The 25,379-nt window shown below is 44.4% G+C and overlaps 1 protein-coding gene across 6 annotated transcripts in view; it reads right to left on the bottom strand.

Annotated features, from left to right (window-relative positions):
- Positions 1–25,379, bottom strand: part of LOC115197403 (SLIT-ROBO Rho GTPase-activating protein 1) — a 185,892-nt gene that overhangs the window by 61,654 nt on the left and 98,859 nt on the right. For all 6 annotated transcript variants that reach the window (XM_029758863.1, XM_029758862.1, XM_029758859.1 and 3 more), the window contains exons 5-11: positions 21,227–21,406; positions 20,046–20,174; positions 13,448–13,669; positions 12,301–12,402; positions 5,813–6,010; positions 5,106–5,190; positions 3,835–3,862 (exon numbers count right to left, since the gene is read on the bottom strand). In XM_029758863.1, the coding sequence (XP_029614723.1) occupies positions 3,835–3,862; positions 5,106–5,190; positions 5,813–6,010; positions 12,301–12,402; positions 13,448–13,669; positions 20,046–20,174; positions 21,227–21,406 (944 nt within the window). The remainder of the gene's footprint in view (positions 1–3,834; positions 3,863–5,105; positions 5,191–5,812; positions 6,011–12,300; positions 12,403–13,447; positions 13,670–20,045; positions 20,175–21,226; positions 21,407–25,379) is intronic.

The raw sequence follows: 25,379 nt of genomic DNA, 5'->3' as shown, positions 1-25,379 counted from the left end.
ATCGATCCCTCTCCAGAGTATAGGCCTCGGTATAACGCTCATTCCTTCGACGATAAACGCGAATCCGACCATCACCCCTGGTGAGAGAAAACCGCGACTCGTCAGTGAAGAGCACTTTTTGCCAGTCCTGTCTGGTCCAGCGATGATGGGTTTGTGCCAATAGGCAACATTGTTGCCGGTGATGTCTGGTGAGGACCTGCCTTACAACAGGCCTACAAACCCTCAGTCCAGCCTCTCTCAGCCTATTGCGGGCAGTCTGAGCACTGATGGAGGGATTGTGTGTTCCTGGTGTAACTCGGGCAGCTGTTGTTGCCATCTTGTACGTGTCCCGCAGGTGTGATGTTCGGATGTACCGATCCTGTGCAGGTGTTGTTACACGTGGTCTGCCACTGCGAGGACGATCAGCTGTCCATCCTGTCTCCCTGTAGCGCCGTCTTAGGCGTCTCACAGTACAGACATTGCAATTTATTGCCCTGGGCACATCTGCAGTCCTCATGCCTCCTTGCAGCATGCCTAAGGCACGTTCACGCAGATGAACAGGGATCCTGGGCATCTTTCTTTTGATGTTTTTCAGAGTCAGTAGAAAGGCCTCTTTAGTGTCCTAAGTTTTCATAACTGTGACCTTAATTGCCTACCGTCTGTAAGCTGTTAATGTCTTAACGACCGTTCCACAGATGCATGACCATTAATTGTTTATGGTTCATTGAACAAGCATGTGAAACCCTTTACAATGAAGATCTGTGAAGTTATTTGGATTTTTACAAATTATCTTTGAAAGACAGGGTCCTGAAAAAGGGACGTTTCTTTTTTTGCTGAGTTTATCACATTTGGTTAAAACTGAAAAAATAACTTGTATTGACAGAAAAATATGTGTTCCTTTGTGCAATATATATCCCCCCCTCAGAATCCCCATATTACTCAGAGGAGATCTTCCCCACCCTTAAGGAAGACACGTGGGCCCAGGGAAATGTGCTCATCTGTGGGGATACAAATGCGCGCACAGGAACACTACCTGGTCTAATGACCACACAAGGGGACAACTTTATTACAGGCCATACTGTTTCTAACTGTCTTCATCTCCCCCATAGAAACAACAGTGACAGCACAATCAACAAAAACGGAAGGGATCTGTTACAGCTCTGTAGAAGCCTGGGTCTGTACTTCGTCAATGATAGGTTACAGGGGTACTCTTTGGGGAGATTCACCTATTGCTCACCTCTTGGCCACAGCATAGTAGACTATATGATTACAGACATTGACCCTTTCTCTATCAGCTCACTGTCAAGCCACTAACACCTCTGTCTGATCACAGCCAAATTACATTGTTCCTCAAAAGAACAGACATGGAAACAACTACACATTCACAGCCCAGTAAGCTGTACAACATCAGAAATTCATACAGATGGGCCCAAAACAGCACAGAAGAATACCAGAAAGCAGCCTGTAACCAAAATATCCAAACACTCTTGGATAACTTTCTGGATACCACATTCACTTACAGTAAAGAAGGCATCAATCTAGCAATAAAAAACATTAACTATATATTCAGGCAAATGGCAAAAGAGTGGTTAGTCTCCACAATTCAGAGGTTAAATGCCTACTCTTCACAGATGACCTACGCCTGCTGTCACCCAGTAAACCCCAAAAATACTAAAATAATGATTTTCCAGAGAAGATCCAGATCTCAGGGAATTAGACCAAAGTCCTCAACTGGTACAAAATATATAGAGTACTGCAGACACTACAATTACTTAGGTTTAAAAATAAGCTCAACTGGACACCTTAATGATGCAGTGAATGAACTGAGAGAGAAAGCAAGCAGGGCATTCAACACCATTAAAAAACAAATTCAAATTGAAATACCTATTACAATTTGGCTAAAACTAACTGAATGTGTCATTGAACCAATTGCACTTTATGGCAGTGAGGTGTGGGGTCCACTTGCAAAACAAGATTTTACCAAAAGGGACAAACACCCAATTGAAACCCTGCATGCAGAGTTCTGTAAGATTGTCCTACATGTCCAGAGGAAAACTACAAACAATGCATGGAGGGCAGAATTAGGCCAATATCCACTAATAATAAAAACTTGAAAAAGAGCAATTAAGTTTTGGAAACTTCTAAAATACTTTGACCCCCCTCTCATATCATTACCAAGCCCTGAAATGCCAAGAGTTGAGCAAAGAAAAGACAGACCCCTCATCCAGCTGGTCCGAGGGGCTGAGTTCACAAACATGTTCTACTAACACACTGAAGCCTCAGGACCCTCATCCAGCTGGTCCGTGGGGCTGAGTTCACAAACCTGTTCTACTAACACACTGAAGCCTCAGGACCCTCATCCAGCTGGTCCGTGGGGCTGAGTTCACAAACCTGTTCTACTAACACACTGAAGCCTCAGGACCCTCATCCAGCTGGTCTGTGGGGCTGAGTTCACAAACATGTTCTACTAACACACTGAAGCCTCAGGACCCTCATCCAGCTGGTCCGTGGGGCTGAGTTCACAAACCTGTTCTACTAACACACTGAAGCCTCAGGACCCTCATCCAGCTGGTCTGTGGGGCTGAGTTCACAAACATGTTCTACTAACACACTGAAGCCTCAGGACCCTCATCCAGCTGGTCCGTGGGGCTGAGTTCACAAACCTGTTCTACTAACACACTGAAGCCTCAGGACCCTCATCCAGCTGGTCTGTGGGGCTGAGTTCACAAACATGTTCTACTAACACACTGAAGCCTCAGGACCCTCATCCAGCTGGTCCGTGGGGCTGAGTTCACAAACCTGTTCTACTAACACACTGAAGCCTCAGGACCCTCATCCAGCTGGTCCGTGGGGCGGAGTTCACAAACCTGTTCTACTAATACAATGAAGCCTCAGGACCAGAACATCCAATCAATCAGAATAAAACAAATTACAACACAGTCAAAACAAAACTACATTGCTTATTGGGAAACACAAGCACAAAGCAAAATGCAGTGCTATCTGGCCCCAAATCGACAGTACACCGTGGCTAACTGCATTTCCTGACAAAATGTCAGAAATATAAAACAATTAGAGAGTATCATTTCCCCAAATTTGAAACCCTTATTCAAGGTTTTAAAGACCTCTCTGATGAGAACGGGCTACCCGTCCTGTTGGGGGAGGATGCAGAGAGCTGTGGGTTGGCAGCGCACTACATTGCTGCCTGCCATAAGATGAGGGACAGTGTCTGACAGACCAATCAACCTACACATGTACTCTACTGTATGCTTATTGTTATTGTTCAATGTATGGTTATTTTGACCCTTGGTTATTGTTGTTACTGTTGTCCCATTGACAATTTTGATTCTTATTATTTTAATATTGTAAATATCCAAAGTAAGCATTGGCAATATGTACATTGTTACATCATGCCAATAAAGCAAACTGAATTGAATTGAAAGAGAGAAAAAGAGAAAGAGAAAAAGAGAGAGAAAGAAAGAGAAAGAAAGAGAGAGCGAGAGAGAGCAAAAGGGTTGAGGCTCTTGGAAGGGGACAATATTACCAGGCCATACCATGCTGGGCATAAGGCAAATTCAAACCCTGGGGAGTCTATAGCAGTAACATCTGGTCTCTCTTCTCCAGGGTCAGCAGTTTGATAATAGCTAAAGAACATATATTTGTCTAGATATTGTTGGTCATTTGACTGTAGGAGGATAAAGAGAAATGGCATTCGCAATGAAGAGTACACTGACTTTTACTTATGGGGATAGGTTTTCAAACAACTGAATAGGGACAGCTAAATATAGACAGAAAGGGTCTTATTAAAACCTAAGAGTTTAGTGTGTGAGGGAGAGAGAGAGCGTGGTAGTGTCTTACCTTGTGGTCATATAGTCCCCTTGGTGACCTGTGGAGACGGAGGGGAGAAAGGGGAAGGGAGAGAGGAGAGAGAGGATGTGAGATGAGACATGGGACCTTTCCCAGAGGGGCCTGCAGAGCATTGTGCACACGCTCAGTAAAGCATATGCAGCCCTGCCATCTGCCCACAACCACTGGCTTCATGGTGACGCACACAATGACACATAATGACTCACACACAGTAACACACACTTATACTTTAACTGCAGTAAAAAAAGAAAAAACACCTGTCCAAGCACACACACACACACACAACCTTCACTTGCAATTTTACCTTCACACGCAAAAACACATGTTTTCACAAGTCAAGAAACTCCAAATCCCTCAAATTGCTCCTAACAAGAGGAGCGGTTTCAACTTTAAACCTGTGCCCATCCACTATGCACATCGACAGGATCCAACCTGTCAGAGTAACACCTGGGTGGGGCTAGCTTTACCTATACCTACATGAACACACTCACCGACATTCACTGTAGCAGGCAGGAGTCCATGGCTAATTATTATCAAAGTCCCCATTCTCTTCCTCAACTCCCTGTACAGTCAACAGATTGACTGAGACTGACGGATTTAGACCACCCGAGAGCTTGTTGCCTGCATTGTTAGCTAGTTAGCTAGCATTCAGCAGCAGCTCAGTGTTGACAGTAGCTTAATCAAAGGCCTTGAGGAGGTCCCACCATGTAGAACACAGTGAACCCAGCCATAATAGTCATACCGAGCTAATGCAGCCAGGCCATTAAGCTAAACACTAATCAGTCATGAAGAGGGATAATACAACAGCACAATCCCTTTAACTCAGACTTGGCTCGCTAATGCTGAGGTTAGCATCTCGGTTGTGAGGCCTGATGGAGAAAGTAGCACAATGGAAATTTTACCACAGAGGTTAGATTGAAGTGGACAATTTTAGAATAAACCGAATATGTTTTTAACAGTTTTTAATTAGATCTAAAGTTGTAAAGCACTGCACTTTGTTTGGAATGTGCATGCAATCTTTCCCTTTCATTTATTCAGGAGTTCCTTTACAAACCCACACAGACAATAGCAGAGACGTTCAGTATATAATTTCATACATATGAAAACCTGCTTAGATCACAACTCAGCCAAAAAGACAGAAGGGACGTTCAGACAGAGGAGTCAGACAGATACAGACAGATAGACTAACTAACCAACAGACGGACAGACGGGACCGCCAGACAGGAAGTAGGCCAGCACAATGTGGGTCTCTGATCCCTTACCTTCTCCCAGAGTCCTCTTCAGTAGGTCGTGCTTGGCCTGCAGTTTGGAGATGAGATTGCTGCCCTCCAGAAACTCCCGGAATTTCTGTGGAGAATTCAGAGTGATTACTAGGGCTGATGAGCCAAGTAAGCGTTGCCTGCCCTTAAGACACCAATCTCTGATAAGGCAGCCAAGGGCAAAGGACAGAACGACAACGGGAGTCTTTTTAAAGCTTTATCGCACCATGTCCATCTTTAGACAGCCAGGAGGACAGAAGAAGAGAAAATAGCCTAACCGCTCGCTAAGGAAGAGATCTTTTTGGAGAGCTTTGTTTCTGAGAGTTAAAATGCTAAGAGAGGGAATACATATGATATGCAGCATTTTAGAGCTCTAACAAATCCCTAGAAATACAAGCACAGCTTCTTTTCACATTCCTCAGATAGATTACAACTACTACAAGACCATGGATCACAACCATCCAAACTAGTCAAAATCCAATGTATTCATTTCCTAGCCATCTATCAACAGCAGTTTCCATAGTGACTGTCAGTCTGAATTTAAAGTCAGCAGGACTTACTGAACGTGTCCAATAAGAAACTATAGTTTTTGCTTTCCATTGCAAAACATTTTGTTATGTTTTGCTACTACAGTATGCACATGAATATGACCCTGCCCAGTTCTCTACAGTCATAACCTGGAGGTTACCAATAGGGGGCGCTCCACTCACCATGAAGTAGAACTGCTCTGTCTCCTGCTGGTTGGCCCTCCGTTTGGCGATGCTGGGCTTGCTGAGGTAGGTCTCCGACACGGTGGACTTCACCGACTCGGTGGAGCGGCTGTGGTGGAAACACTCGGAGACGTCGTAGTCCTCGATGGTCACCATGTCCTGAATGGTCGTCAGGGTGGCCTCTGACGTCTTCTTGATCTGGAGGGCACCCAAAGAGGATCGGAGCTTTAGGACAGGTTTACAGTGTCACAGGTGTAAACACATTCAAACACATTACACTGTCATTTGTTTTCCCTCAAGTACTCATAAACTCACTCAAGTTTCCCCATCCGGCTCGAAGGACCAGTGCTCAGTGACGACCACTGACCAAATGACCCCTGAACTCCTAGGCAGTAATGTGATAAATGCATGGCATTCTGACTACCTTTCGTTTCACACTCAGCATGACAAATGCATCCGTCCTTGAGCATGACTCCAGACCAGAGCAATCAATTTGCATGCACTCAGAAACAATAGAGGTGGAAGGAAGGTAGGGATGAAACAATAGAGGTGGAAGGAAGGTAGGGATAAAAGAATAGAGGTGGAAGGAAGGTAGGGATGAAAGAATAGAGGTGGAAGGAAGGTAGGGACGAAAGAATAGAGGTGGAAGGAAGGTAGGGATGAAAGAATAGAGGTGGAAGGAAGGTAGGGATAAAAGAATAGAGGTGGAAGGAAGGTAGGGACGAAAGAATAGAGGTGGAAGGAAGGTAGGGATGAAAGAATAGAGGTGGAAGGAAGGTAGGGATAAAAGAATAGAGGTGGAAGGAAGGTAGGGACGAAAGAATAGAGGTGGAAGGAAGGTAGGGACGAAAGAATAGAGGTGGAAGGAAGGTAGGGACGAAAGAATAGAGGTGGAAGGAAGGTAGGGACGAAAGAATAGAGGTGGAAGGAAGGTAGGGACGAAAGAATAGAGGTGGAAGGAAGGTAGGGATGAAAGAATAGAGGTGGAAGGAAGGTAGGGATGAAAGAATAGAGGTGGAAGGAAGGTAGGGATGAAAGAATAGAGGTGGAAGGAAGGTAGGGATGAAAGAATAGAGGTGGAAGGAAGGTAGGGATGAAAGAATAGAGGTGGAAGGAAGGTAGGGATGAAAGAATAGAGGTGGAAGGAAGGTAGGGATGAAAGAATAGAGTTGGAAGGAAGGTAGGGATGAAATAATAGAGTTGGAAGGAAGGTAGGGACGAAAGAATAGAGGTGGAAGGAAGGTAGGGATGAAAGAATAGAGGTGGAAGGAAGGTAGGGATGAAATAATAGAGGTGGAAGGAAGGTAGGGATGAAAGGTCCTCAGTCTCAGGCTTTTAAAACTCATTTCCATAGTGGCCACTTCGCCGTCAGCCCAAGTGCTTTTCCAGGAGCTTATAAATGTCAAGGCTTGGCCAAGCATATCCCATCACTTACAACAGATGGAGAACACCACAATGCAAGATTCCACTAGACACTGACAATAAACATATACTTCTTTCCAGTGGATATGATATAATAATTGTGTTAAAGCTTTAATGATTTCCATCTTATTTGCAAACAAACATTTCCCACCTCAGAAATATCCCGTCTCAATTTGAGAGAAGTTTTGGCCACTTATAAAACTTCCATTCTGTGAGGAGGCCTAAACTGACGCCCTGATGTAATATATATTTGGGTGAGAAGAAGCGAAATGACAGGGAGAGAGTTAGGAGATAGATAGACAGGAGGGAAAGGATGTTTTTGTATGCCTATGGCTCACACAATGGCAGAGCGCATGTGTTCACCTGCTGGAGTGGTTCAGAGAGCGAGAACAAGAGCATGCAAGAGAGAGGAAGCAGAGGAAGGAGAGAGAGAAAGAGGGAGAGAGCAAGAGCGAGCAAGAGAAAAGAACAGGGAGAGAGGGGCAGAGAGAGGACGGAAAAAGAGAAAGGGGAGAGAAAGGAAATAGAGATCGAATGACAAGGAAGGAGGAAGGAGAGAGACAGGAAGGAGACAGAGTGAGAGAGAGGAAGGAGAGAAAGGAGAGATGAAGGAGAGATAGACAGGAAGGAGACAGAGTGAGAGAGAGGAAGGAGAGAAAGGAGAGAGGAAGGAGAGATAGACAGGAAGGAGACAGAGTGAGAGAGAAGAAGGAGAGAGGAAGGAGAGATAGGAAATAGAGATCAAGTGACAGAGAGAGGAAGGAGAGGAAGGAGAGAGGAAGGAGAGATAGACAGGAAGGAGACAGAGTGAGAGAGAAGAAGGAGAGAGGAAGGAGAGATAGGAAATAGAGATCAAGTGACAGAGAGAGGAAGGAGTGAAAGGAGAGAGGAAGGAGACAGAGTGAGAGAGAGGGAGGAGAGAGGGGGAGCGAGAGAGAGAGAGAGAGAGAGAGAGAGAGAGAGAGAGAGGAAGGCGAGAAAGAGAGAGAGACCTGGCTCTCAAGAGAATACAGGCTATGTGCACACTCCCCACAAAATGAGGTGGAAACTGAACTGCACTTCCTAACCTCCTGCCAAATGTATGACCATAGAGACACATATTTCCCTCAGATTACATAGACCCACAAAGAATTTGAAAACAAAATCCAATTTTGATGAACTCCCATATCTACTGGGTGAAATACCACAGTGGGCCATCAGAGCAGCCAGATGTGTGACCTGTTGCCACAAGAAAAGGGCAACCAGTGAAGAACAAACACCATTGTAAATACAACCCATATTTATGTTTATTTATTTTCCCTTTTGTACTTAAGCTATTTGCACATGATATGACATTTGAAATGTCTTTATTATTTTGGAACTTTTGCAAGTGTAATGTTTACTGAAACATTTATGGTCATACGCACATCCTTAAAAACAATGCAATGTTTACTGTTATTTTACTTGCTTCGGCAATGTAGACATAAGTTTCCCATGCCAATAAAGCCCCAGAGAGAGAGAGAGAGAGAGAGAGAGAGAGAGAGAGACAGCCACTCTGCATACAACACAGAACTTTGACAGGGAGGTTAAGGATTGTGACCAAAGTCAGAAGCCATGTACTTCTGACAGGAGAGATAGTAACTAGGCCGAGCTGTGAGTCCTTGAATGACAAATAGCGCAAGGGGGCTTGACTACGTCAATTAATCTCAAAGTCAGACTCGGGCATACCATAGTCAAAGGGAGTGTTCCTTTGGTTCCACATAGCTACTATACACACAGAGAGAGGAACATATTATAACTTGTGTTTTTAATTGTAAGACCCATGACTCATTCAATGTTTGAGGCACCTTAGAAAAACAGGGTGGTATGAATGAATAACGCCAAGGCTCTCTTTCATTCAACTACCCTTTCATCTACATGTGGCAACGGTTAGGATCACAACCGCGCACGCACGCACGCACACCACACCACACCACACCACACCACAACACACACACACACACACACACACACGTCTCTATGTGGAGCATAAACCAGAAACAATTCTACAGGTCTGGACAGGGATAATGACAGTCTGCGAGACGAAATGTAGGGTTGGCAGGCAATTCAACTTCTAATAAGAGACGTTTCAAATGAAAAAAAAGTCCACCTGTCTGTTTGATCTATAGCGTGGTGATTTAGGACATCTGATGATGACACCACTATTATAGTTTTACCTTCAATTACTAAGGGAACTGGGTTATTTTACACTTTTAGTAGTTTCAGATGAAGAGTGATAATACTAAGTGGATTGAGGGTGCTCAAAATACTTCCCTTCCTTTTCCAACAGTCTGCTTTGATAGGACCAGAAGCCCTGCGTCTTCCTAGAGGCTTTGTGAATACGGGTACTGAATACAAGTCCAGAGTTGCACTATTTAGGACCAGCCCATGGGTTCAATCATCTCTGTGCCCTGGGCATAGGAGTACCTTTCCTAGCAAGGCCCTGAGCCCCCACTCTCCCAGCCTCTCACAGGGTGTGACAAGGGAGGCCAAGGGGCCCCGCTATCACAATATGAAAAGGTGGTCTGACGAAGGCTGTGAGGCCGATACCTAAAGCTTATTAAAGAGCAGTGTTACTATCAAGAGCAGTGTGCAGGTTTCTTCTTTCTCTCATCTTATTCAACTGTTACCATGCACCTGCAAAAAAGATAGCTCAGATGTGCGAGTGCCTTTTGAATTACAGTATGGAGAGGACCCATGCATGAAAGTCCCTCCATCATTCAGCAGACTACTAGTTACCAGTGTTGACTGCTAGGCTCAATTACAGCAGGGCTTTCAGATGGAGACGCTCACTGGAATCTACCCACTGGTGCCCAGCAGGATCAGACCAGGAGGCCTGGAGGTGATGACATGCGACTTCACAACTAGTACGTCACCTCCAGTATAAACCTGTCTGGGGAATAGCAGGATTTCTATTCCTCAGGGCCTGTGGTAAGCAGCAAGCTAATCTCACGATCAGTGAATCAGGGCTGCCAACAGTGACCTAACACTGAGCACACATCTCCCAGGTTTTGATGTGACACCCTGAGGTTTATCTGTAGGAAAACAAAACACAGGCTCCCTACAAAGGAGACCGTATTGGATTGCCGGGGTTTAGTACAAAACGCCTTGAGAATATTTATTACGTTTGGTACACATCTAGCGAGAGATAGAGAAGCTGTCTGTATCTGTCTAAAGAGAAGAGAATTTAAATGTAAAATCACCAGATTATTAGCTAGCTCTGAGAAATACCCACATTGAATGGCAAAGGAATTGTAATGAACACAACGCTGTCCTCAGAAGTAGAGGTTTAACCAACACAGCAGAACATACTCAATTTCTGCAGATATATCTGCATATACACACTGTACATCCATACATCTTTGGAGGGCACGCGAACCAGACCAGGGGGCCACAGTGGGCCCAATGGGGATGAGAGACTTCCTACTCTTATGCTAATAAATTATTCATCCATGTTTTCCTTCATCCTCTCATGCAATCAAGGAAACAGCTGCAGATCATGATACCAGAGAAAAACACAACAAATCCCAGCTTTTCACTTTTCCTGGCTGGAGTAGATCTTCGTCCGTCAAATCCTTGCCTCCGCTGTCCTCGTTTCCTCAATTCCTCTCAAAGCGCATTGGAGGAGAGGATCCAAATCCCTCCCTCAAACCTCCTCCAATGAACTTGGGGAGGAATTGAGGAAACAAGGAAGGAGGAAGCAAGGATTTGACAGCTAGTAATGTGTGTGTACAGTTCTGCTTCAGTGTCTTCACATGACAGCCCCTGGAAAGGCCTTTTCAATGAGACACCATGAAGAGGCCATCTTGTGGGCTTGACACAGAGCAGTGGTTCCCCATCCTGATCCATGCGTGGAGCTCCGTTTCATCCAGGCAGACAAGGGCATGCAGAACCATGTCTCTTCCTGACTCTCCACACCGATGGGTTCTGCCTGCACTGACTACATACAGGCAGTGTGAAAGCACCAGCTGGGCTTAGGTGTCAACAACAACTCCCATCCAGAAATACATCATGCCCCCTGTGGGATAGCCTGAGCCTTGTACTCTACTCTATGAAACACACCACTCACACCACAAACATGCAGTGAAGAGGTCAAAAAGATACAGACATCCTGCAGACATTATGCATCTGACAAAAAAACAGATCTATACATTTTCTTTAGTTGTATAATCAAACCTGTCTGAAATCGCTCTTCACATTTACAAGCATTCTTTCCCAAGTCATTATTTCTTTGCGAGATAAAAGACAGAAGGTTGTGTGCACTGGTGTGAGACAAGACGAGATGAAGCGGAGAAAGGAGAAGCAGGTCAGACAAGACGAGATGAAGCGGAGAAAGGAGAAGCAGGTCAGACGTGAGACAACAAGAGACACGAGAAGCCAGACTGATGGACGTGATTGCACTCCCTAACACCACAGCAGCAGACAGTGTCATTTCCTTCCCATTGGCTTTTTATTTAGCAAGCACTCAGGCATGCCAGCCAGTCTGATTAAAATGTTACAGCCAGGGATGCACGTCCAATTTCGAAACCGAGAGAAGTGGGACAGTGTACAAATAAAAGAGATTGTGTGTGTGTGTGTGTGTGAGTGTGTGAGTGAGTGAGAGAGATTTTTTTCTACCATTGGGAGCGAGGGAGAAGACTTCTCTGAGTGCTTCTGAAGGCTGCCTGCAGTGTAGGAGAGGTTTGTTGTATGGAAACTATTCCAACTTCGATTTCTGAAACATTTAAGATATCAACTCCCCTTAGCTACCTTCTGAATGAAGTGAACTTTTCATACAGCATTTCAATTCCTTCCCAACATGCGACCACAATGGACCAAAATGCAAGCAGATGATGTTGGTTGGCGTGGTTGGCTACCCAAGCGAGTCAAGGTTGTGTTCATTAGGATCCAAATGAAAAAAACTGACTGAAACAGGGAGGGACCACTTGGATTTAAGGACTAGCTGGTCCAATAAAAAAACACTAATTTGCGTTTTTCATTGTAATACTTTTCTGTTGCATACCCTACTGAATACGACCAAGGTATGGCAGTGTTAGGCTCCCTCTTACCTCCTCATTCTCGATGTTCAGAGTGGCCAGGCGAGACTGTAGCTGCTGGAACCTCAACATCAGCTCTCCGCTCACCGGCGGCTGCATCGCGATCTGGCACACCTGGGCAGGAAGAGGAAACACATCATTACTAAACAGAAAGTCACCACCATCTGACAGGGGGGTTACTGAATCTGACAGGGGGGTTACTGAATCTGACAGGGGGGTTACTGAATCTGACAGGGGGGTTTCTGAATCTGACAGGGGGGTTACTGAATCTGACAGGGGGGTTACTGAATCTGACAGGGGGGTTACTGAATCTGACAGGGGGGTTACTTAATCTGACAGGGGGGTTACTTAATCTGACAGGGGGGTTACTTAATCTGACAGGGGGGTTACTTAATCTGACAGGGGGGTTACTGAATCTGACAGGGGGGTTACTGAATCTGACAGGGGGGTTACTGAATCTGACAGGGGGGTTACTGAATCTGACAGGGGGGGGTTACTGAATCTGACAGGGGGGGTTACTTAATCTGACAGGGGGGGATTACTGAATCTGACAGGGGGGGTGACTGAATCTGACAGGGGGGTTACTTAATCTGACAGGGGGGTTACTTAATCTGACAGGGGGGTTACTTAACCTTATCCTAAAATGGCAAAGACATCAGAAATGTGTTTTAAACTACACCACAAATGTCACTGACCCAGATGTGAATCCAGACAGCCACAGATCAATAGCTTGTAAACAGACATGATATCAGGGACCCCAGAGCCAACGACTCCACAGTAAAATTAATTCAGCGTGTTGCGCTGCTCCATTTGACTTGAGGCTGAGAAATGAGACGTGCTTGTCATTGGTTTCGGCCTATAAACATCTCCTCTGCCGGCCCAGACACAGTAAAACTGCAATTAAGCTGCCAAAACCAGGGCTCATTTAGTACAAGACCTTTTAATCAACCTCACTTCCACCCTGTACAGCACATAGGACTGAACATATTGGTTCTGTTAAAAAAACCGTGGTCTCCTCAACCATTAGGACAAACAGCACTAGTTTTCAATACAGTAATGTATGAATGAATGAATGAATGAATGAATGAATGACTGAGTGGATAGATGGATGGAGAAATGGACACAAAGAACAACGAGCCTGTGGGTCTCAATGTCTCACCTCATCGCCCATGTGGGGCTGGAACTGGAACTTGATGGGCGGGCAGAAGGCTGTGGGGTACAACTCCATGAAGCGCTGGCGGTCGCTGCGGGGGTCCAGACTGTCCACGGCGTTCTCGATGATGTCTAGGCCCTCGTGGCGACTTGTCTCCAGGTTGTACTCAGCCGATAGGTAGGTCCGCAGGGCACGGTTCAGGCTGGCGTGGTAGCCCAGATCACAGCACTGGTAGAGGGGAAGATGAGACTGTACTGGATCAGGATGCCCCGTTTACTGCAACGTCTGACAACCTGATGAGAAGCTTCTAAAATGTCAAGTCCAGCCACGGTACAAGGTTTGAAAATACTAACTTTAGTGCCCACAACGGTACACCAAACACATTCTGCAGATTGTCCTAAAACATTACATTTATTTTCCAGCAAAAACACATACGTTTATGGAAAAACCAACAACTTTGTAATGGTTTCAACACGGTCAACAATGTCTGCTCTCTTAGTCTCTCGACACACTGCAGTCATGCACATTATTGGCCATTAACTGAGTAGTCTGATACATTCTCTGACTGCTGGCTTGGCCCGGAGTTCTAGAACCTGAATAACGTTCCCAACATCTGATGCTGGATCTCATTAAGTAGGACCTTGGTAAGCCAGGGCCTGTGAGTTCACATAGACAGCCTTGGAGGTGATGAAGACGCCCAGACACAGGAGCATTGTCTGCCAAGCTTCCATAACGCCTTTGCTTGTCCACATTACATTGGATGTTATCTGTCCAATTCATCAACTAGAATTTCTTTAACAATTGACTGTCAACTCTTATGACAGACTGCGCAACAAACTAAAACAAGTGTACGCACACACCCACGGACACTAGTACGCACAAACGGGGGCAGCAGCGTAGCCTACTGGTTAGAGCGTTGGACTAGTAACCGAAAGGTTGCAAGTTCAAATCCCCGAGCTGGCAAGGTACAAATCTGTTGTTCTGCCCCTGAACAAGGCAGTTAACCCACTGTTCCTATGCCGTCATTGAAAATAAGAATTTGTTCTTAACTGACTTGCCTAGTTAAAAGGTAAAATAAAAAACACACATGCAAAACATGCAGGAGCTCACACACAGGTACTAACACACACCCTCGTGATTTACAAAGGCTAGAGAGCAGGTGGGAGGGAAGAGGAGCACATTTTAGCACTCAGAATGGCCCTTCCTAACCGTCTGTTTGGAATACACAGTCGCTAAAAGTACAGAGTGTTCTCCCTTGTTGTCCTGGCAACACTGGAGAAATGGTACAGTACATTATTTCTAAGGGTGAAAAAGAATATCCCAGGTAGCTAGTGTATAAATATGTCCCGTTTATAGGTCTGGGTTCTGGAGGAGAAAACAAAGCCATCTGCTTGGAAGGTAGAGTAGAGAACAGAAGACATAGTACAGAGTGGTGATATGAGAGACGGGATGGCTGACCTGCAACACACATCAGCAATTCCCAAATATTGGTTAAAGGGGCAGGGTCTTTCCCACACCCCATTCAAGCTAAAGATGTGATAATGTGTGTGGGGGTGTGTGTGTATGTACAGTGCATTCAGAAAGTATTCAGACCCCTCGACTTTTTCCACATTTTGTTATGTTACAGCCTTATTCTAAAATGGATAAATTGTTTTTTTCCCCTCATCAATCTACACAAAATATCCCATAATGACAAAGTAAAAACAGGTTTTGAAAATTAAAAACAGAAATATCACATTTACATACAGTAACAGTCAAAAGTTGGGACAAACACCTACTCATTCAAGGGTTTTTCTTGATTTTTACTATTTTCTACATTGTAGAATAATAGTGAAGACATCAAAACTATGAAATAACACATATAGAATCATGTAGTAACCAAAACAAGTGTGTAAAACAATTAAAAATCATCAATCTACACACAATACCCCATAATGACAAAGCAAAAACTGTTCAGAAATTTTAGCAAATGTATATAAAAAAAACTGGAATATTACATATTCATAAGTATTCAGACCCTTTACTCAGTACTTTGTTGAAGCACCTTTGCCAGCGATTACAGGCTCAAGTCTTCTTGGGTGTGACGCTACAAGCTTGACACACCTGTATTTGGGGAGTTTCCCCATTATTCTTTGCAGATCCTCTCAAACTCTGTCAGGTTGGATGGGGAACGTCACAGCACAGCTAGTTTCAGGTCTCTCCAAATATATTCGATCGGGCTCTGGCTGGGCCACTCGAGGACATTGAGACTTGTCCCGAGGCCACTCTTGCGTTGTCTTGCCTGTGTGCTTAGGGTCGTTGTCCTGTTGGACGGTGAACCTTTGCACCAGTCTGAGGTCCTGATCGCTCTGGAGCAGATTTTCGTCAAGGATCTCTCGGTACATTGCTCTGATTACCTTTCCCTCGATCCTGACTAAACTAGTCTCCCAGTCCCTGCTGCTGAAAAAGATCCCAACAGCATGATGCTGCCACCACCATGCTTCACCGTTGGGATGGTGCCAGGTTTCCTCAAGACGTGATGCTTGGCATTCAGGCCAAAGACTTCAATCTTGGTTTCATCAGACTAGAGAATTTTGTTTCTCATGGTAAGAGTCCTTTAGGTGCCTTTCGGTGAACTCCAAAGGGCTGTCCTGCCTTTTACTGAGGAGTGGCTTCCGTCTGGCCACTCTAAATAAAGGCTTGATTGGTGGAGTGCTGCAGAGATGTTTGTCCTTCTGGAAGGTTCTCCCATCTCCACAGAGGAACTCTGGAGCTCTGTCAGAGTGACCATCGGGTTCTTGGTCACCTCCCTGACCAAGGCCCTTCTCCCCCAATTACTGTTTGGTTGGGCAGCCAGCTCTAGGAAGCGTCTTGGTGGTTCCAAACGGCTTCCATTTAAGAAAGACGGAGGCCACTGTGTTCTTGGGGACCTTCAATGCTGCAGAACTTTTTTGGTACCCTTTCCCAGATCTGTGCCTCAACACAATTGTGTCTCAGCGCTCTATGGAAAATTCCTTCGACATCATGGCTTGGTTTATGCGCTGACATGCACTATCAACTGTGGGACCTTATATAGACAGATGTGAGCCTTTCCAAATCATGTCGAACCAATTGAATTTACCACAGGTGGACTCCAATGAAGTTGCAGAAACATCAAGGATGATCAATGGAAACAGGATTCGAGTCTCATAGCAAAGGGTTTGAATACTTCCGTAAATAAGGTATCTGTTTTTATTTTTACTACATTTGCAAACATTTCTAAAAAACTGTTTTTGCTTTGTCATTGTGGGGTATTGTGTGTAGATTTGTGAGCAAAAAAAACTATTTAATCAATTTTAGAATAAGGCTGTTATGTAACAAAATGTGGAAAAAGTAAAGGGGTATACGTACGTACATACGTGTGTGTGCGTGTGTGATAATATATATATATATATATATATATATATATATATATATATATATATATATATATATATATCTCACACACACACACACACACACACACGTATGTGGACACCCCTTCAAATTAGTACATTTGGCCATTTCAGCCACACCCGTTGCTGACAGGTGTATATAATCGAGCACACACCCAGTTGACTGGGGCAGCTTTCCAACTGACTTGTTGGAAAGGTGGCATTCTATGACGATGCCATGTTGAAAGTCACTGAGCTCTTCAGTAAGGACATTGTACTGCTAATGTTTGTCTAAGGAGATTGCATGGCTGTGTGCTCGATTTCATACACCTGTCAGCAACGGGTATGGCTGAAATAGCCAAATCCACTAATTTGAAGGGGTGTCCACATGCATACATACATGCACTATTTATACAAAGGTATGTATGTATGTATGTATGTATGTATGTATGTATGTATGTACGTACAGTGCCTTGCAAAAGTATTTACCCCCTTGGCATTTTTCCTATTTTGTTGCATTGCAACCTGTAATTGAAATGGATTTTTATTTGCATTTCATGTAATGGACATACACAAAATAGTCCAAATTGGTGAAGTGAAAAGAAAAAAGAAAAAAAAGTGGTGGGTGCATATGTATTCACCCCCTTTGCTATGAAGCCCTTAAATAAGATTTGGTGCAACCAATTACCTTCAGAAGCCACATAATTAGTTAAATAAAGTCCACCTGTGTGCAATCTAAGTGTCACATGATCTCAGTATATATACACCTGTTCTGAAAGGCCCCAGAGTCTGTAAGACCACTAAGCAAGGGGCACCACCAAGCAAGCGGCACCATGAAGACCAAGGAGCTCTCCAAACAGGTCAGGGACAAAGTTGTGGAGAAGTACAGATCATGGTTGGGTTATAAAAAAATATCCAAGACTTTGAACATCCCACGGAGCACCATTAAATCCATTATTAAAGAGAGGGCCGCTCACCAAAACTCACAGACCAGGCAAGGAGGGCATTAATCAGACAGGCAACAAAGAGACAAAAGATAAACCTGAAGGCGCTGCAAAGCTCCACAGTGGAGATTGGAGTATCTGTCCATAGGACCACTTTAATAAGCCGTACACTCCACAGAGCTGGGCTTTACGGAAGAGTGTCCAGAAAAAAGCCATTGCTTAAAGAAAACAATTAGCAAACACGTTTAGTGTTCACCAAAAGGCATGTGGGAGACTCCCCAAACATATGGAAGAAGGTACTCTGGTCAGATGAGGCTAAAATTGAGCTTTTTGACCATCAAGGAAAATGCTATGTCTGGCGCAAACACAACACCTCTCATCACCCCGAGTTCACCATCCCCACAGTGTAGCATGGTGGTGGCAGCATCATGCTGTGGGGATGTTTTTTCCATCGGCAGGGACTGGAAAACTGGTCAGAATTGAAGGAATGATGGATGGCGCTAAATAAAGGGAAATTCTTGAGGGAAACCTGTTTCAGTCTTCCAGAGATTTGAGACTGGTTCGGAGGTTCTCCTTCCAGCAGGACAGTGACCCTAAGCATACTGCTAAAGCAACACTCGAGTAGTTTAAGGGGAAACATTTAAATGTATTGGATTGGCCTAGTCAAAGCCCAGACCTCAATCCAATTGAGAATATGTGGTATGACTTAAAGATTGCTGTACACCAGCGGAACCCATCCAACATGAAGGAGCAGTTTTGCCTTGAAGAATGGGCAAAAATCCCAGTGGCTAGATGTGCCAAGCTTATAGAGACATACCCCAAGAGACTTGCAGCTGTAATTGCTGCAAAAGGTGGCTCTACAAAGTATTGACTTTCGAGGGGTGAATAGTTATGCACGCTCAAGTTCAGTTTTTTTGTCTTATTTCTTGTTTGTTTCACAATAAAAAATATTTTGCATCTTCAAAGTGGTAGGCATGTTGTGTAAATCAAATTATACAAACCCCCATAAAAATCGAATCATAAGGCAACAAAATAGGAAAAATGCCAAGGGGGTGAATACTTTCGCAAGCCACTGTATTATCTGTATGTCTGTACTCCCTGTCTGTCATGCAGTATGGTGTATAACATGAGGACTGAGAGTAGAATAGTAGAGCAGCTCGGATCACAAAAGCGAATAATCTCCTGGGCTTTTTAATTATCTTCCTTCAGTAATTTCCATGACACAGTCTGTCTGGTGTGTGTCCTCTCTCACCATTGCTCAGATTTCTGCGCTGCTGCTAAACTCATCAGTTTCTTTCTACAGTTCAGACCTCAAAAAGGGACTCAGAAAATACTGCTGAAAGGCAGGGTTTCTTCAGCGTTATGAGGATATAAAAAAAGAGTAATACAATTTTCTGTAGCAGTGAGATGGGATTTTTGAAAAAAGACTGATTGGGTGGCAGACAACTTCATTTGAAGTCTGGAGTGAGGGAGAGGCTTAGACTGAGAAGCAGCTCTCCGTTTGTGGCAGAATCTCTCCGGCAGCTTGTCTCTCTGCAGCAGACACACTGAGTGGTGAAAACATTATGCTCTTTCCATGACAGACTGACCAGTTGAATTCAGGTGAAAGCTATGATCCCTTATTGATGTCACTTGTTAAATCCACTTCAATCAGTGTAGATGAAGGGGAGAAGGGTTAAAGGAGGATTTTTAAGCCTCGAGACAATTGAGACAGATTGTTTGTGTGCCATTCAGAGCATGAATGGGCAAGATAAAAGACGCTGCTGGGTTTTTCATGCTCAACAGTTTCCTGTGTGTATCAAGAATGGTCCACCACCCAAAGGACATCCAGGCAACTTGACACAAATGTGGGAAGCATTAGAGTCAACATGGGCCAGCATCCATGTGGAGCACTTTCAACACCTTGTAGAGTCTGTTTTGTACACTCAGTGTATACTTTCCTTCAGCTCTTTAGGGTTGTGTCCGAAATGGCACCCTATACCCTTTATAGTTCACTACTTTTGATAAGGGCCCTTAGGGCTCAGGTCAAAAGAAGTGCAATATGTAGGGTATAGGGTGACAATTTGGATATTTTTTTTATATGAACTTTTGACTCTTGGTCATATATTTTTTTTTCAGAGAGAAGTATCTCGAAGTATCTCGTATTAACGAGAGAAGAGGGAGTAGACGCTGTTCGCTAACACACTGTCAACCAAACATTCCCGGTTTTAGAGTACAGATGAAGGAGTCTATTCTTTAGCTTGAAGTTTCTTCCAACGGTTTACTTACGTCAATTAAGTCAGACATGTCGTGGATGTAGTACTTGAAGACGGAGGAATTTGTCGCCTCCAGTGTCAGCAGGTACTCGTTCCGTGCTTTGATTGACTTCAGCTTGTTCTCTGAGTACTTGGCCTGGCGCTGAGATAGATAGATAGGTATGAATGAGAGAGAGAGAGAGAGAGAGAGAGAGAGAGGTATGAATGAGAGAGAGAGAGAGAGAAAAAGAGGAAGAGAGAGAGCGAGACAAAGAGAGAGAAAAAGAGAAACAGAAATTAATGAGCAAAAATGCCTTTATGAACAACTGAGCATGCTTTCATGTCTGCATGTTCACAGTCTGGTGGCTCGCTCACAACACAACTCAGGATGATTGGCAAACAGGAGCTGGTAGGCCTGCTCATTCAGACGTCCTCCTTCCTCCCTAGCTGCCTGCCAGACACAGACTGTTAGTCACTAGCCAATGACAATGGACACCGACTCACCCACTGACACAGTCTTCCATATTTTAACGCTTCCCCAATCCCAACGCATTCCAGGAAGAACCTGTGAGAAAATGCTGTTCCTGTGGCCATTAAACCATTGGTCACAGAGTTCTAACATAAAACAGGCCTGTTCCTTCTGAGAATAACACAAAGCAATCTGTCTGTAAGTGAGTGTTCATAGTGTGGTTTCCATTACACACACACACACACACACACACACACACACACACACACACACACACACACACACCAGAGGGGTGGCCAGTAGAAGTCTGGCTGGCCAGTAGAAGTCTGTTTCTGTTACAGATGATAAACACTTTCAGGGACACCTGGATGTCAACCTGAGTTCAAGGTTTGGGCCATAGAAATGGAAAATATATTCATGTAGAGGAGAGTATCACCATAGAAATAGAAGCTACAGTCTGAGCTTGACTAATCGCAGCTGGCTGAGATTCACCCCTAACTGTGTTTAATGAGAAGACATTCCAACATTCCCTTCAGCAACCATTATCATCGTTACCAGTGTAAAGACCTTCACAATACCCTTCTCGCACACCATCGTGCCATCCAAAACCATACTGTGCTGGCTCTGATCCTTTTCACGTTGTCTTTGCTAGCACAGTTCCACCAACTATGATGAGGCACAAGCAGGCCATCCCAGTACAGCTTTGCTTGGCCCTATAGTGTGAATCAGGCATAAGTGTGCTGTACCTTTTCCTTCATCTTCTCAATCTTCTTGACGGAGCTGCGTCTCTGGTGCTTGTCTTCCAGGCGGTAGCTGAAGATGGGCTCGGCCCGGCCGATCTGCTTCTCCTCCTGCTTCTCCGCCTCCTTCAGCTTGCTCTCTGCACTAATGCTCTCCGTGTGGTACATGTGGTAAGTCTTCATCACCTGGGGGTTGGATGAAGAGGTCAGAGTCATTCAACCTCACAGTAAGAGTCAGAGGCTGCTTTGAACCAAACAAAGCTTTCATCTACTACCCACCCACTTTTCACAGATCACTCCAGCTCTACTTCACAATAGGACTCTCCTACGCCACCACAAATCAAAGGCCTCTCTTTTTATAGGATGCTCTTATAGTGGTACGACCTCAACAAACACGATTCACTGCCATTCCCATTTACCATATTGCTCTGAGTTTGAAATTCCAGCTACACTGGAATTACCACCACCATTTTATTCGGGATGACAATTCCATCTGAGTTGTGTAGGAAATGCTATAGCTCTGTAATGGGGCACCGAGGGACTTCAATCCACCCACAGACACCCAATCATCCCTGGCTGCTGTAGCCCAAAGCAGAGTGCCGTCAGAGGGGTGCCAGCAGGCAGGGCCCACATCAGATCAGATGGTGACAGACTGACAGACTAAACCACTTACACAGCCCTGTTCTCTCCCCTTTGAAGTGGAAAGCAATGAAACCTCAAAATTAAAGCAGAATTCCTGAGGCCAGGAGTTTCAAAAGACACCAAATATGTCTTGGCATGAAGTGATATGCAGACCTGGGTTCAAATACTATAGCTGTGCTTGACTGAGCATGCCAAGAGAATCAATAGAACAGTTTGTAAAGTGTAAGCCCCGCCCACCTGGCACTCCAGGCAGGCTAAAGCAAAAGCTCAAAGTATTTGAAAGATTTCAAATAGTATTTACTCAGATCTGGTGATACACTACATTTTAAGTGGTTATGCTCCCCATGTCAATACGTCAGAACCATAATCGAGGAGGAGTGACGCAGGCATAGTGGGAAGCATTACCTCCACAGTAACACGCTGATTAAAGCTATTTCCTTTTGTTTGACTCATTGTTATCCAAACAGAAGGGAGCTATTACTATTACTCACACTCAAATGACTGTAGAAAACATTAGGAAGTGACTCATGAATAGCACAACATTTGATTAGCTAGAATTCATATAGGGCCAATATAGGCTGTATCTCTATCAATTAAAACAATCTTATTTTCTAGTGCTCCTAAATTTCATGTGGTGCTACTAACTTTTTTAAAGTTGGGAGCACCAGTGCTACCAATAGATTGTTATATATTATTTTAGAGCCCTGGTCACAACTAACCTACGCACTCTAGTAAAGTTTTTGTAAAAATTGCTTTCCTCCGGTCTCAATCAGCTAGCTTGTTAAACCATTCAAAAGCGATAAGATCTCTGAACTTTGACAAACACACATTTCTTTCTTTCAGGATCTTTAGAGGTCATGAACAGTGTGGACAGCAGGATGGGGGCAGTACTGCCAGAAGGCTGCTGGGGAGAGGCCTTAGCCTGGCTGTCACTGTGGCCCGCTGGGTCGGAGAGAACCAGCACCCTTTCCCCTGCGGTGGCAGGCCAGCCCTAGCCTGAGTCCCAGTTTTATATGTGCTGTCTTGCCAACAGACAATGATACAGTTGCAATGGAGTTGGCAAGATGGCACAAACAGAACTATTGCCATCCCCTGCCAAGCCACTGAAGATAGTCACCCCAAAGCAGATGGAAAAAATAAAAGAGTTCACGCGGCATAACACAGAATGAACAGACTCTGTGTAGAGTAAATTACAGTCCCACCGGCCGGTAGACATTATAACCTCAAATCGGAATGAAAATACAGACTGTGTTTAAAACCTAAACATCTCCTTTCCACCCCCCCAAAAAATAGATTTTGGTAATGGGTGGAACAACAACAGACTTCGCCCTGTTCATTTTGTGCTGGTGGCCAGAGCCACGTAATAGGGACCAGTGGAGAGCCAGAGAGGGGCGACCAACCGCAGCCATACTCCTCACTTACTGGTCTGGAGCTCAACTGGTGTGTTTACTTTGACTCTCCCCTGCTTCTTTTAGAGGGACAGATTTAGAAGGACTGGGACCAGACCTGTTATTTCACAGGCCCTGGCCACACAGGCCCCTGTGGCTGTGTGATGCAATCGCCTACTGAGTGTGTGTGTGTGTGTTTTTCTGCACCAAGGGGTAAAATCAGGTCAAATTGAGCTGCAGCAAGAGAGACTAACACACTTTGAGCTGTGGCCGTTACACGTGTCATGGATGATTGTAAGTATAACACAACATAATCTTCATTCCGCTACAGGGAAGTTGAACCCCTGCTGAATGTCTCCTGGGACAACAGAGTAACTGTTCCCCATCTGTTCCTTGGGTTTTACCATAACAATCAATGCTGTAATCATAGCATGACATCGGTTTTGTGGTTACACATCAGAATCGATTATTGGAATTGTCCCTGACCACTTACAGTCACCAGTGCAGAGTGATTAAGTTCATTTGACGTTATTGACCTGACGTGGAGGGCTGTGGTCGGCTGGTTGAGAATGAGCCACACATTCACTACCTCATGATTGAGGATGGGTGAGAGATTTGTAAAGAAGGTAGTTGTGTCCATGTTAACAGGGAACTCATCTAATATGGTGGTGCATAATGCACAATGACTAACATTTCATAGCAGTTCAAAGTGCCATAGATCAACTCTATTTATCTTGCCCTCAACTAGTTTAGTTTGCAGCAGCATTTCTAAGTCACAACATTAGGGGCCTCTATCCCCTGTGGCATGGGAATAGGGAACGGATTGCGATATTAATGCACTCAAAAAAATAAACCCTAGGTTAAAATAACACTGGAATATTTTGTGTTCCAGTGTTTGGCTTAGTTTCTGGTCAATGAAAGATCCCAACTGCTCTCTAGCCATTGATCAAACTATGCTTCTAACAAAATCAACATCAGAAGGTTAGAAAGTCTAATGAAGCGGATAGTATGGCCACCAGATGAAATGGGAAAGTACATAAACGACCAGTCTGTCATAAGCGTCGTAATGATCGGACCAAACTGCAGCGGGTATGTGAACCATCTTCTTGATTTATTAAAGAAATGAACACTGAACAAAAGAACGACGAAAAACAGTCCTGTAAGGTACTCTGACTATACATGGAACAACCACCCACAAAACACAAGACAAAAACCCCTACTTAAATATGGCCTCTAATCAGAGGCAACGAGATACAGCTGCCTCCAATTAGAGCCCAATCCCAAACAATACCACATAGAAATAGAAATACTAGAAAATCAAACATAGAAATACATAACATAGAACTAACCCCAAAAACCCAACAACACAAAACAAACACACCCATGCCACGTCCTGACCAACTACAATAACAAAATGACCCCTTTACTGGTCAGGACGTGACACAGTCATACAATATATGTGAGTGGGTTATACGAGAGGGAAGATGCCAAGGCCATGTAGACCATACAAGCCATACACTTCTACCTGGACGTATTAGCATGTCGTTAGGGTAACCGTGGCCACTTGGGGGACTTGAATCTCTGCTGCCCCTATAACAGGCCTGAAAGCAACAATAATGCTGCTGAATTAATTATTGATCAGTGGTTTAAGCGCCCTGCCTTCCCCCAAGGTCAGAAACGTTTGTGACAATGACCATAGGCAAGACCGCACAAACTGTTCTGGGACCAGCCTATCCTCCACAGACTGCAGGGAAAGCAGATCAACATAGAAGCCTGCAGCTACTTTAAGGCCTGACCAGGTAGGCACTGGTCTGGGAGCCCTTTCTTAGTGCCCTACTCAAGATTTATCATTAAGGCTGAGAGTTGTTCCTGACATGTAACCTGATACAGTGATACCCAAGATACACCACCGGTGTTGTTAACAAATGGGAGCAAATTAAGCATCAAATCAAATGTTATTAGTCACATCTGCCGAATACAACATGACCTTACAGTGAAATGCATACTTACGAGCCCCTAACCAACAATGCAGTTAAAAAAAATACGATAAGAAAAAGGAATAAAAGTAACAAGTAATTAAAGAGCAGCAGTAAAGTAACAATAGCGAGACTTTTAACAGGGGGGTATCG

This window comes from Salmo trutta, chromosome 7 (genome assembly GCF_901001165.1).
Source record: "Salmo trutta chromosome 7, fSalTru1.1, whole genome shotgun sequence".
NCBI classification, from domain to species: domain Eukaryota; kingdom Metazoa; phylum Chordata; class Actinopteri; order Salmoniformes; family Salmonidae; genus Salmo; species Salmo trutta.
Note: the sequence above shows the minus strand (reverse complement) of the source record. Positions and strands in the feature narration are given on the sequence as shown.